The sequence below is a fragment of the Lepidochelys kempii genome, chromosome 11, assembly GCF_965140265.1.
Source record: "Lepidochelys kempii isolate rLepKem1 chromosome 11, rLepKem1.hap2, whole genome shotgun sequence".
Lineage (NCBI taxonomy): Eukaryota > Metazoa > Chordata > Testudines > Cheloniidae > Lepidochelys > Lepidochelys kempii.
In genome coordinates, this window is record NC_133266.1 from 23,057,057 (window position 1) to 23,069,784 (window position 12,728).

The following is a 12,728-nucleotide window of genomic DNA, read 5'->3' on the forward strand; positions in this document are numbered from 1 at the left end:
ATTTGACAAACACAAAAATTTTAGAAGCATAAGAGTTTTATGCAGAAATATGAATTATATAGTCATTTTATTGCATCTTTACTGCTAATGACATGGATTTCATGAAGTATAAGGACAGTATTGGGCACTTAAGTTATAAGGCTGTCATATTACAGCAAAATTATATGTGCTACATAATCACTGTTTTCTTTGTCCTATTATTTATTTCTGAGTTTGTTGCATAAATATTTACTATAACAAATCTACTTGGTTGTTTCAAACACCTGTTTTAAACACAATTTAAACACATTGAATGTAATTTAAGTTTATGCATTTAGGCCCATCATGCCCTTACACAGTAGAAATATCTTCAAGAAATCCCTCTAGCCTCTTCTGGCTATCATCTGCTGCTGCACAGTTTTCAGATCCATGCAACCTGTTTGCAAAAAAAACACAACTCTAAGGTCTAAGGGAAGAGGAGGGGATTAGGGGTCAGAACTCCTGCTTTCTATCTTTTTCTCTGCCACTGGCTTTCTGGGTTCCTGTAAAACAGACCACTTATCTTCTCCATGTCTTAATTTACCTATTTTCAAACAGGATATAATAATAACTACTTATTTCATAGGAATTGTGGGAGGCTGAAATAATCAGATGAAGGGTGCTATACAACCATGAAGGGTGAGATTGTACCTGTTACTGCAGTGAGTACATAAATTAAGGAGACCCTCAAAAGATTTTGTATTCCTTGTGGAAGGAACAGGTAAAGTGTTGCCTTGGCCGAAGTGTTATAAATTCCAACACAATGAACTGAAAATCTATGCCCTGATTATACAGTACTGTATCACTGTTAGACTCACATTTCCAGTATCCAAGGAATTATGGGACATTTTCTCTATGCTCACATTTAGTATCTTACATTCAGCACAGTCCTGCAAGGTGCTAAGCATGCTGGACCTGATTCTGCAAAGCACTTGAGCAAGTGATTAGCTTGAAGCATATGAATATTCCCAGTGAAGCCAATGGATCTACTCACACTCTTAAAGATAAGCACATGCTTAATTGTTTCTCAGGACTGGGACCAAAGTGCTCAGTACCTTGAAGGACTAAGCTTGTGGCTCTTATTAGTGAAATAATGGCCTGTGTAAGTGTACTGGGAAGAAGTTAGTGAAATATTGACCTGTATAAGTATTGTTCTCATTGCACAAATCAGCTTTACCTAACAGGAAATGTTCAAGATTATTAAAGAAAGCACAGCACACACTGTTGTATTGTTTTAATTTCAGCAATAAATCTCAATGAAAGAGAAACTAGCAATGCTAAAGTATTTGCATTGTTTAGTGCCTTAACTTCTCCCGCTGGTGCCATTCATTCCTTCTGAACCCTTTCTTTTTGAATGCATTACATACAATAATTTTGGGAGTTATGATAAACAGATAGGCACTGTTATAATGTATTACAGTTAGGAAGAGGCACTTGAAAGAAATTGGTTTTGCTATACACATGATGTGAAACAATCAATAGTGCTTTAGTCTGACAAGCACTGTCAATATCCATTGTCACAGTCCAGAAAGTCGTTAATGGATAGTTCTTCAAAAACCAATGCTTTCAACACCGGTTCAAAGTACTCAAATATACTGTATTTGGCAGGAATTAATCATAGGTAAACCCTTGGGATTTTGTATAAACGTTTTGTAAATTGAGAGTGAAATAAAAGTCATTGGGAGGAAGGTAGGATCATATTGTCTAGTGTGGGGATATAGGGGTAAACCATGTCAATACATACAGGGAAATTTAGAAAATGTTAAACCTGTTCCTTTCTGGGTCATACAGGCCTTGTACAAAGCATTGCTCCTCAAAAATTAGACAGCTGGAAATGTACTGTCTGGTTGCAGGGTTTCTATTTAATATTCTCTCACCACATTCACACAAAGTAATCACACATGCAATCATGGTCCTAATTCTGAAAGGATCGGTGTCTTTTCTGGTTCATTTAACTGCATCTGCACCATGTTTCTGGATAAAGGTTTTGGAAACCTTTCCCCCCTGAAATTTCAAGCCTGATCCACCATACTTACATGATGCCTAATCTGTAAACTACCAAAACAGACCAGACGGCCACTCTTGGTGGTTCTGTTTTTTGGGATACTCTGTTTTTTGATATACTGTCCAAGTGTAAGATCTGCATTTAAAGGCAGATCTCAAAAATAGAGAAATAAAGTTTAAATTGTTGATGAAGGAGCAAGCCCAAAGACCAGCGTCCAGTACCGGCTTAGAGAATCCTGCATACATTGGCCTCCAAGCACTCTTAGGTTATGTCTGTACTACACCCAGTGACAGTGGCATATAGAGCATGTGCACACACTAATGAAAAACAAGCTGTGTCCACGCTGTAACATGTAACTACATGTATCAGTGAAAAGCTCTGTCGAGGGGAAGCTGTGGGGAAATCTCCACTGCTTCTCCCTGCCAGAGACTTTTCCTGCTTCCAAACTCTTTCCTGGGTGCAGAATGGGCAGCTGGAAAATTCTACTGTGAGAAAACACTCCAGCAACGGGGATCTAGTAGAGCCTTTCTCTGCTACCACTGTCTCCCTATATTGGTACATCTGAGTCTGGACATCCTCATTCAAAGCGTTCAGTACCCACAGCACTGGTACATTCCGTATGGGTTCGTATCTTGGTACCAATGATGGTCTCTACAGAATCACATTCAACTTCTGCTCATCAGTACTGCGGGAGTTTAGACATTCTAGGGATCATTTTGTTTCAGACAAGCTGGAGTCTCCATTACTTAGCAGTACCATTCACTTGTCCATCCCGAGATCTTCCGGGTCACCAACTCTGCATTTCTCATCAAGACCTCCTGCTATTCAGGGTGAATGATTATCACCTCCCCTGAAAGTTGTTGAGGATGATTCTTCAACTCTCATATTTTCTGTTCAGGGATCCCCTTTCTGCACTACAAGATACTACTCTTTATACTGAGAGAAAGACAGGTGGGGACAGACAACCTTGGCTCCCATCCAGTTACTGTGACCAATGATCGATCCCTACTTCTATGCTCTATGTGACCCCACAGTGGCCTTCTTGGGATCTCTGGGCTCTATATAATCAGTCATTGGTAAGGGTCCTGAGTGCCTTTTCTAGGGACCCTAAGGAGAGTCATTCTCCTGAACCATCACTCCCCTCTCATCAACCTGACAAAGAGGTAACACTCTATACAAACATTTCTTCATTATCACCAGATGAGGCTGTAATGCCTCTAGCACCCTCAAGGGAAGATGATTTTAGATTGTTTCAGGAGCTAATGAAGCACATATCAGATGCGCTTCAAATTCCTTCAGAGGATATTCAGGCCTCTCAGCATAACTCCTAGACATTTTATATAGTACAGCTTCTGCGTGTGTGACCCTTTCTGTGAATGAGGCTTCATTGAGCCTGCTAAGGCTATCTGGCAGACTCCAGTTAAGCACCTTCCACCTGTATATTATGTTCCAGCCAAATACTCAGAATTTCTGTTTTCACACCTGTCACAGAATTCCTTGGTGGTAGAAGCAATTAATAAGCCTGGTAGATAATACCGTACAAAGTCTACCCCTTTCAACAAAGATCAGAAATTACGCCATCTATCCAATCACAAGAATTACTCCTCAGCGACTTTACAATTCAGACTTGCTAATCAACAGTGTTGATGTCAGGATATGACTTTATTAATTACAATAAGTTTAACAGCTTTATTAAACATTTACCAGAGAAGCACCACAAGCAATTTAAGGCCTTCATAATTGTATGTGAACTTTGAGCAAGAACATCATTGCTGGCCTCCTTATAGGAAGCTGATGCTGTAGCCTGGTCCGTGATTTGTGATGTGATGACCATCTTGTCTCCTGTTGCCAGGCTTCCCTAGAGACGTATAGAGTGCACTTAAGATCCTTAAGTGACAGCCTTACCATGGAGCCCCAGCCACCCCAAGTCCCAGCTTCCCTAGGTCCAGCCTCAACCCCAGCAGGCTTCCCGAAAGAGAAGCAGCCCCGCCTGGGCTGAGTCAACTAGCGGTAAGCAGGAGGGAGCCTTGGGAAGGAGCGTGGGTGGAGCCACATGGGGCTGTTTGGGGAGGCAGAGTCTTCCCCAGCCTATTATGTGTCCTGTCTGTGCCCTTGTGTACTTCCAGTCTATCTTGCCACCCAGGAAAGCTTGTCTTTGTGACAGATGGTCCCTTACACCAAAAATCACAACAATATTCAGGTTACTCCCAGTTCCAAAGGACTAGTGACTTACCCCAAGTCACTGCACCTTAGATCGTACACAAAGACAACGCTTGTAGCCAATCCTATAATAAATTAAAGATTTATTAACTATGAAAAAGAAATGAAAGTTATTTATAAGATTAAACAGGTAAACATACACACATACAAGTTATAGTCTTAGGTTTCAAAAGATGATTGAAGCTGCTGTAATATGCAAGCTCTCTATGTCGCTAAGGGCCAACCTTGACTAAGCAGCTGTGAATCCCTTGCTTGTGCTTAGAAATCTTGCCCTTTCAAAGTCCAAGCAGCATAGAGATCCATTTTCTTCTTGTCAGGCATTTTTATTCCCTTCTGACAGAGTTCAAGCTGATGGCATGAGTCCACATGCACGTCTTCTCTTCATGGGTGTGGAGGGGGAGAAATTAACAAAGTCTTTGTTTTTTGATATTTCACAATGGCTCGTTTGCTGTCAGTGAACCTCCTTGGTGGACAGGACATAACATCTTCTGTAGGAAGCCATCATTTTACATTAATTAATCCTTTCCTGTTTGATGACTTACACAGTTACAGAGGTTTATGATTAGGGGTGTCAATTCATCACAGTTAACTCACGTGATTAACTAAAAAAATTAATCGTGATTAAAAAAATTAATCATGATTCATCGCAGTTTTAATCGCACTTTAAACAACAGAATACCAATTGAAATGTATTAACTACTTTTGGATGTTTTTTATATTTTCAAATATATTGATTTAAATCACAACACAGAATACAAAGTGTACAGTGCTCACTTTATATTATTTTTATTACAAATATTTGCACTGTAAAAATGATAAACAAAAGAAATAGTATTTTTCAGGTCACCTCATACAAGTACCATAATGCAATCTCTTTATCGTGAAAGTGCAACCTCTCCTTATCCTTTTGCTGCTGGAATGTAGTGTCCTGATCTCATTTTTGGCAAGGGAAAATTTAGAATGACATTTTGCCTTCTGTAATTTTCACCTACACATTCTGTAAAGGTTTCCTTGCCCAGCACAGACAAGCATTCATTCCCCTTTCCTCTCTCAAAAACTATTTGTGTTTCCAGTGGGAATAATCTGTGCAGGGAGAGAGGGGAAATAACATTCACACGGGTCTTTACTGGTTGGATCATGTTGTTTTTGAAGCATGTATGTGTAGTGCACTTTAAACAATGCTCCAGAATTTGTTCCATCATATGTCAGAATAGCCAATATAATGGTACCAACTGAAATACCTATTTAAAATGAGTGTTGGAGGTGTAATGGAATGCTAAACTGTATTATACTGTTCAGCCACTAGGTGGCACTGTGCATAAAAGACCTTATTTAAATGAGCGTCAGCCTGATCTGGAAGAGCAGGGAAGGATCTTATGCTGAACATATCTGGTGTGTAAGCAGGTTCTGTGATTAGTCCATATCTGGTACACAAGATCATGATATGGTATCAAGAGTAAACTAAGAATAGAAACAGAAGGAACATAGCAACTAAGATTGGAAACAGAAGGAATATAGCAACTAAGGTTGAAAACAAAAGGAACAGCAACAAAGCTTGCAGACAGAGGGAGTAAAGCAACAAAGGTTGCAGGATCTCATCAACTTGCCACTCTTCAAAGCTCAGAGAACTCCAGCTTTGACAAACCTTCACAATGGACAGACTGGAAACAATATTTTGCAAGATTTCACATTGCAAATAAATTCCACAAAGAAAGTGGAGATATACAGGTATCTTCTTTAATATATGCTATGGGGAAGCAAGCAGAGCATACCTTTAAATCCTTTGACTTTCCTGAAGACAGTCACAAAGATTACTATAAAAGGCTGTTTGATGCATACTTTATAACCCCAGAGAAATGTGGTTTATGAAAGAGCAAGCGGTCACCAGAGAACGAGTGGGAAATGTTGCATATTTCACAAAAGCGCTGCAAGCATTGGCTAAAAACTGACTTGGGGAATGCAAAAAGAGAAAATCAGACAGGCTGGTTATTGAATTAACAGGCAAAAACCTTTCACAGTAGTTGAGAGATTTAACCATATATATAGATAGCAAAGACATCAGAATTAGTCAAACAATAGAACAAAAGTGAGGAGCAACTTGAAAAATCTGAAACTAACTGAGAAGCTACAAACAGAAACTCGAGTGTTAAAAGTTATTACCATAAAATCCCGAGGGAAGGAGAGAAAACTCCTAGGCTAAGGGCTTGTCTTCACTTTTGCACTAAATTGGCATTGCTATTAATGAAGTGGCATCAATTTAGTGGGTCTGGTGAAGACGCACTAAGTTGATGGGAGAGCGCTCTCCCGTCAACTTCAGTACTCCACCTCAACGAGAATCTCCCATTGACATAATGACATAGCACAGTATAGATGCCACTTTAAGTTGATGTAAGTTACATAGACTTAAGTTACATAACATATGTAACTTAACTAGTGTAACTTAGATCAACTTACAGTGATAGTGTAGACAATGCCTAAGAGGGACAAATTCTAGCCTACATGCACAAGGTGTGAAAAAAGTAACATCCCAAGATAAGATGCATGTCCAGGCTGAGGCACTCGGTGTAATGAATGCATGAAATGTGGACATTTTGCAGCTGTTTGCCTCACCTAAGCAGGCAGGCAGTTGACTCATATTACAGACAATAAAGAACCATTGTTTCTGGTGTCTATCACTTGTGATGACATAGAACCTGCCTGGTGACTGAAATTGAATATTCACAGAAAGACTATTGACTTTAAAATGAATTCAAGAGCTGACATCACAGTCATCTCAGGAGGCACCTACAATCACCTTCAATCCATCCCATAGCTGAAGTCACCTGACACAGCTCTGACTAGCTCTGCAGGTATTTTGAACTGCATGGGCCACTTCACCATAGAAACAACTTAGAAAGACAAAGCTATGCATTCATAGAATCATAGAATATCAGGGTTGGAAGGGACCTCAGAATCATAGAATATCAGGGGTTGGAAGCCCCTGCTCAAAGTTCATTCAGAGTTCATGTGAACAAAGGATCAAAGACCAACAGCTTCTCAACTGCAGCACAATAGCCATGATGGGCTTAGTGAGAAAGGTGGAGGAACTCTGTCGAGGATTTGATTATATTAGATTTTTGAAAGGAGATCCAGTACAAATCAACTTCAGAGATTATGCTGAACAATACAGTATACAAACACCTCTATCAGACAGACCTTGGAATAGACTAGCTGCAAATTTATACCAATTCAGAGGACATCATTACCTCATTGTAATGGATTATTTTTCCAGTCATACAGAAATATCATGTATTTGAAATACCTAACGTGTTGCAGTGTTATCAAGAAACTGAAGTGCACTTTTTCTGACATCAGTATTCCAGAACAACCAGTGATGGACAATGGACCACAATTCACTGCAGCAGAATTTAAGTCATTCCTAACGAAGTATGATTTTGATCATATTACTGGCAGTCCATAAGTGAATGGAGAGGCTGAGATAGCTATATAGACAGCCAAGAAAATCTTACAGCAGGAAGATCCTTTCATCACTCTTCTGAGTTACAGATCAACACTGACAGCAGCTACTGGATGTAGTCCAGCACAACTCCTGTTGGGAAGACAACTCAGAACTTATGTTCCAACTTTGGAAAAGAACCTATCTCCAAAGTGGCCAAACATAGAGTAGCTAAAATTGATAAAAAGGGTAAAAGAGCTTAGGAACACTTTTACAATAGATGCCAGTCAGTTAGAGAACTGTCAGGTCTAGAACCTGGTGATCGTGTTCATATATTGGATGGAGAAAAAGGATGGACAACTCCAGCTGCCACAAAGAAAAAGAATTCAGCGCCCAGATCATATGTAAGTGAGACCGACCATGGGGAGTTCAACAGAAACTGTTGACATATCTACAGTTTGTTTCTCAGAAAGAACAATCAACAGAGCAGCCTCTACAGATGGCAGATGCAGAACAAGAAGAAGAAGACTCAAGGATTCCAAACCGACTGCAGACAGTCATTTTAACTAATGGACAGCTAGATGGCCAAGTTGTTACATACAGTTGGTAGTTAATTTGTTTGAGTTTGCCAACTTCCATTAATGGAAGATCTTCACTAGTCACACCCGTAGTCTGAAATTTGAAAAAGTGAAGTACTATACAAAGCTGTTTGTTATAATCTTTCTGTTGTATAACTACACTTTTTCATTTGGAAACAACATCTAGGTCTCTTTGCATTTCCAAATATAAAACAAAGCCATTATTACATGGGGATACCACGAGAGCAGTGGTTTGGCAGGAAAAAATATATTTCTAAACAAGATCCCAGCAAGAGTATTTCTAGCCAGCGCTCAATTCTGGATCATATTACCCAAACCCTTGAATTTCTGGGAGGTTTCCCTCTGGTGACTTGCATGTCTGGTGACTTACCAGCATAATATAAGAAACTCATCAAAATTGGCTTTGCTGTTGTTTTTCTCCATGCTATATATAATCTGACATGGAATATACAAAAAGTGTCTATGACAATAATGATTCCTACCTCTAGATGTAGTTTTAACACCATAGTTGCTGTTTTAGGTATAAAACTACAGAGCTGGAATAAAACATCTTTCTGTGCATAAGGATTATTTACCCCACAAATTGAATTGTAGATCCCCTATCAAACTGTTCTTCAATGTGAACCACATTGGGATCTGTTAAATTATCTTAACAAATTTGGTGTTAGTCAGAGTTAATACTGAAGTGCAAGCAGGCGTTATGTGAATTATAATTTATAAGGATTTCTGCAGACTGAGAAATGTGGCAGGCATAAAGTAACTGAGTGGTTTTACTTGTGCCATATTTGAAATGGAGAGGCTGCACCTTGGGAGCAAGAAAAGAAAAATTGAACTACTATGGAGAGAATGAACTTAAGCCACATAGCCACAGTCAGAAAACTAAATACAATTCACGTTACTGTTTCAAAGTACCCTTAAGATGCAGAACTGGAAGCATCCATTTGTTATTCTTTTTATAGCAAGGCTGAGTGACTTGGAATTTTAGCCTATCCTTGCCAAGGATTGCCTAATTTGAACAAAAAGTTCTAAAATATAAAGTGAACAAAAGAGTCAACCAATTGAACACTAATCTTTATATTCTATGATGCATCGCCCTAAGAATGCTACCATTAAAAATGTGAAGTCTATTTTTCATAAATGATGGATTATTGTACCAAACTGTGTATTTTCCAATAAAGTGTTGTTTTATTTGTCCTGTGTGATTACTAGTTTGTGGAAGTATGTGTGGGGTCATTTTAGTGCTGTGGGAAAATTGAACACTCTTCAGTTAAAATCAGTAGTGAAATCAGAAGCAAACTATGCTCCGATTATCACAGGCATGTGTTTAAATGTTGCTTTCCTTAATTGGTTATGGTTATATTTACTTAAAATGAACAATTTGGCAAGTTTTGCTCCCTTGACAACAGCAAAGTGTAAACCGTTTTATAAGGTTGGCTGTTAAAATCAGATTTGTAATATAAACCACATTATTCCAGGATTTTGTACTGTTCTTTAAGAGGACCCTTTTTATCATCACTGTTTTATACTTGTGCACCTTTTAGCATTCTGTTTTTATTTATAACTAATGTGAAACTGCTTGCTACAAAACCCAGCATAATCTATATCATGATTTCCCTCTATAATGTTTTTCTCAGATCCTTCTAGGGAGGACAGTTGCATCCTGGGGGGATATTTCATGTGGGGGGAGGATTGTACTTCTATAACCATGCTGTCATAGAAGTTATGAAAGGAGAGGGGCCCTGAATGCTCCATAGAAGCTCTGCCACTGGAAGGCTGAATCTTCTCTCTTAGAGGAGCACAGAGAGGGAACTGTAAACTTGTGGATCTCCTCTTCTCCATGAAGAATTGCGGACCAGCTACCTTTCCGGTGAGCAATTCTGCGAGGAGGTGCTCTCTGCAGTCAAAGGTCCATGGAAAGGAATGAGATGGAGACTGAGTGGGCCAGGAGACAGATCTCATCCCCATCCAGCCCTGGAGATCTTACTGGAAAAGATTGTATAGCATCTTGCTATATAACCTTTTGTTCACAGCCCTCCAAGTGACTTAGGGACTGCCAGAGCCAGGGCCAGGGAAACTGGAAAAGCCTCATGAGGGGCAAAAAATGGATATTTCTGGCCTCCCACAGATCTCCTAGGATGTGTGAGGCTGGGGAATCCTCATAGAGATTTTCTTACACAGAATCCCTACTTACTGCTTTAAACACAGGATGGAACAATATAAACATGGAGGCGTGCTGAATGCTGAAGTAGGGAATATTCTGGGGTCCTGGGGATGCCTCTTGCCATCGGTATTGCCCATTTAGGGGGCTGTGACAGTTCTCTGTGGACACCGCAGAAGACAAGAAGTTATAGCTGACTTGCATCATCACGGGTTGCTCCTGTGGACTCTCAGGAAGTGGGACCCACATCTTGCTGGCATAAGCCATAAGAGAACTTAGCCCAAAGGTTTCTCAGTGCAGTAAATACCTAAATATAATAAAATGTAGTAGTTAGAATTGGAACACTTTTTCTTCCATAAATTAATGCATCTTGCATATGTTTCTTACTATTAAGCCATGCTTTCTACAACTGTATTAACAATAATGGGATGCCTAATCTGACTTGGCAAGGGGATTCAGACCATCACCAGTGCTGTGATCAACCCACCCCTTCTCATAAAAATAGTATCCCGATAATAACATATAGCACACTTCCAACTGGAACTTTCAGTTGAATAATTATCCATGTGAAACTCTTGGGATTCATGAACATTTCACAAGTAAACTGGTGGCCATCCAAATATTTATGAACAATAAATAATATGACTCCATGAATAATACTGAGTGAACGCATCATGTTTTTTCACACAAATATTAATCAAACTCTTTGTACTATCCAACCAGCTATACTACTGACCTACTGTCTGATTTCTCAAGGGTGGACATGGCCATTGTTTTCAAGAAAATTTGCATGAAGTACTACTAGTTTTAAAAATGTAGCTTTACTAGAAATGTAACTTTTATTTTCTTTTTTCTCCAGTTTTCAGACTGAACTACAGTGCCTCTGATACAAATGACAGAAATCGAGTCAAAAGCAGATTAAAGAAGTTTATCAGCCGAAGACCCTCGCTGAAAACATTGCAAGAAAAGGGACTTATTAAAGGTGTGTTTTCTCTTATCTATTTTTCTGAGTAAAAACTGAAAGTTCATTAATGAGTGTTCCTATTTCACAATATTTTCATTCCTGTCACCAATTAAATGCATAAGACTATTTGGATTTTGCAGTCATTTCTTGTTAGATATTTTTTTCTGCTGTGTATCAGAGAATTCATTCAGTTTCGTAAGAATTAGGCTTTTCTGACTAAAACAACATGTAGCTAAATGTATCTCTGTATTGCTTGGCTTCTTCAGTTGTTATTTTGGTGTGCATATTCTAGACACCCTCACACTTCACACAGTTGTACACCAGCTACATTGTAAAGAAGCATGCTATACACCTTCATTGTCTAACCAATATATCTAGTTCTTTGTAAGATAAAATTTTATAGATAGATAGATAGATAGATATAGTGTGTGTGTATTAGATGTTCTAGTTTTTTTAAATATATATATTTTATATATAATAATAGAGAAAAAACATTGTTACCTTTTGTTAGCTGATCTCAGGAATGCTGTTTTCCAAAGTGTAGGTACTGTTATCTTGTAACTGCTGGTATTCTGACCACCAGTAGTCAAGGAAGACCATATATTCAAATATCTTCTGGAATTGTGCTTGAAAAATTTGCACACTCACCAATTAGTATGTGCAAAAACTGCAACTGTATATGCAGACTGGCTAGATATGTGTTCTTTGCCACAATGCCTTGGCACCCCTTGGGTGCCAGCAATTCTGAGCCAGCAGCCGTCAGTTAGCAGTCAATGGCTTTAGGGGTTAAACCTACCACCTTTGCCCAAGATCAAAGTGGTGGCAGAAAGCTGCTTTCACCCAGCCCTCCACAGTGCTCAGAGCAATGTGTGGGATCACCTCAGGATCTAACCCTTACTCTCTAAAATATTATGGGTCAGATTTTCACAGTTAGGCACACACAAACATGTGCACATAAATTCTTGATTATTTTGGGAGAGATTTTTAAAAGTGTCTAAAGGATTGACAAGCACAACTTGCACTGAAAGTCAATGAGACTTGTGATTCTAGATCCCTTAGACACTTTTGAAAATCTTCCCCCACATATACATCAGGTATTTGCAAACATAAATTAGTCACATGCACATTTATGTGTGCAGTTGTGTGCCTAACTTTCAGAATCTATCCCTAATTGACTATTGTACCTCATTATAATATGTAAGGGGTTTGGATGCCACTTTACTGCACAATTTGGGTCGAGGGTGGGATCTGAGTGCATCATTTTAGTTTGTTTCAATTATTACAGTATCAGAGCAGAAGCTTGTGTTGTAATTTATAGTCTTTTAATT

At 39.0% G+C, this 12,728-nt stretch overlaps 1 protein-coding gene across 5 annotated transcripts in view; it reads left to right on the forward strand.

Annotated features, from left to right (window-relative positions):
* Nucleotides 1-12,728, forward strand: part of ARHGAP15 (Rho GTPase activating protein 15) — a 456,797-nt gene that overhangs the window by 260,622 nt on the left and 183,447 nt on the right. For all 5 annotated transcript variants that reach the window (XM_073305398.1, XM_073305401.1, XM_073305399.1 and 2 more), the window contains one exon: nt 11,296-11,418. In XM_073305398.1, coding sequence (XP_073161499.1) covers nt 11,296-11,418 — 123 coding nt within the window. The remainder of the gene's footprint in view (nt 1-11,295; nt 11,419-12,728) is intronic.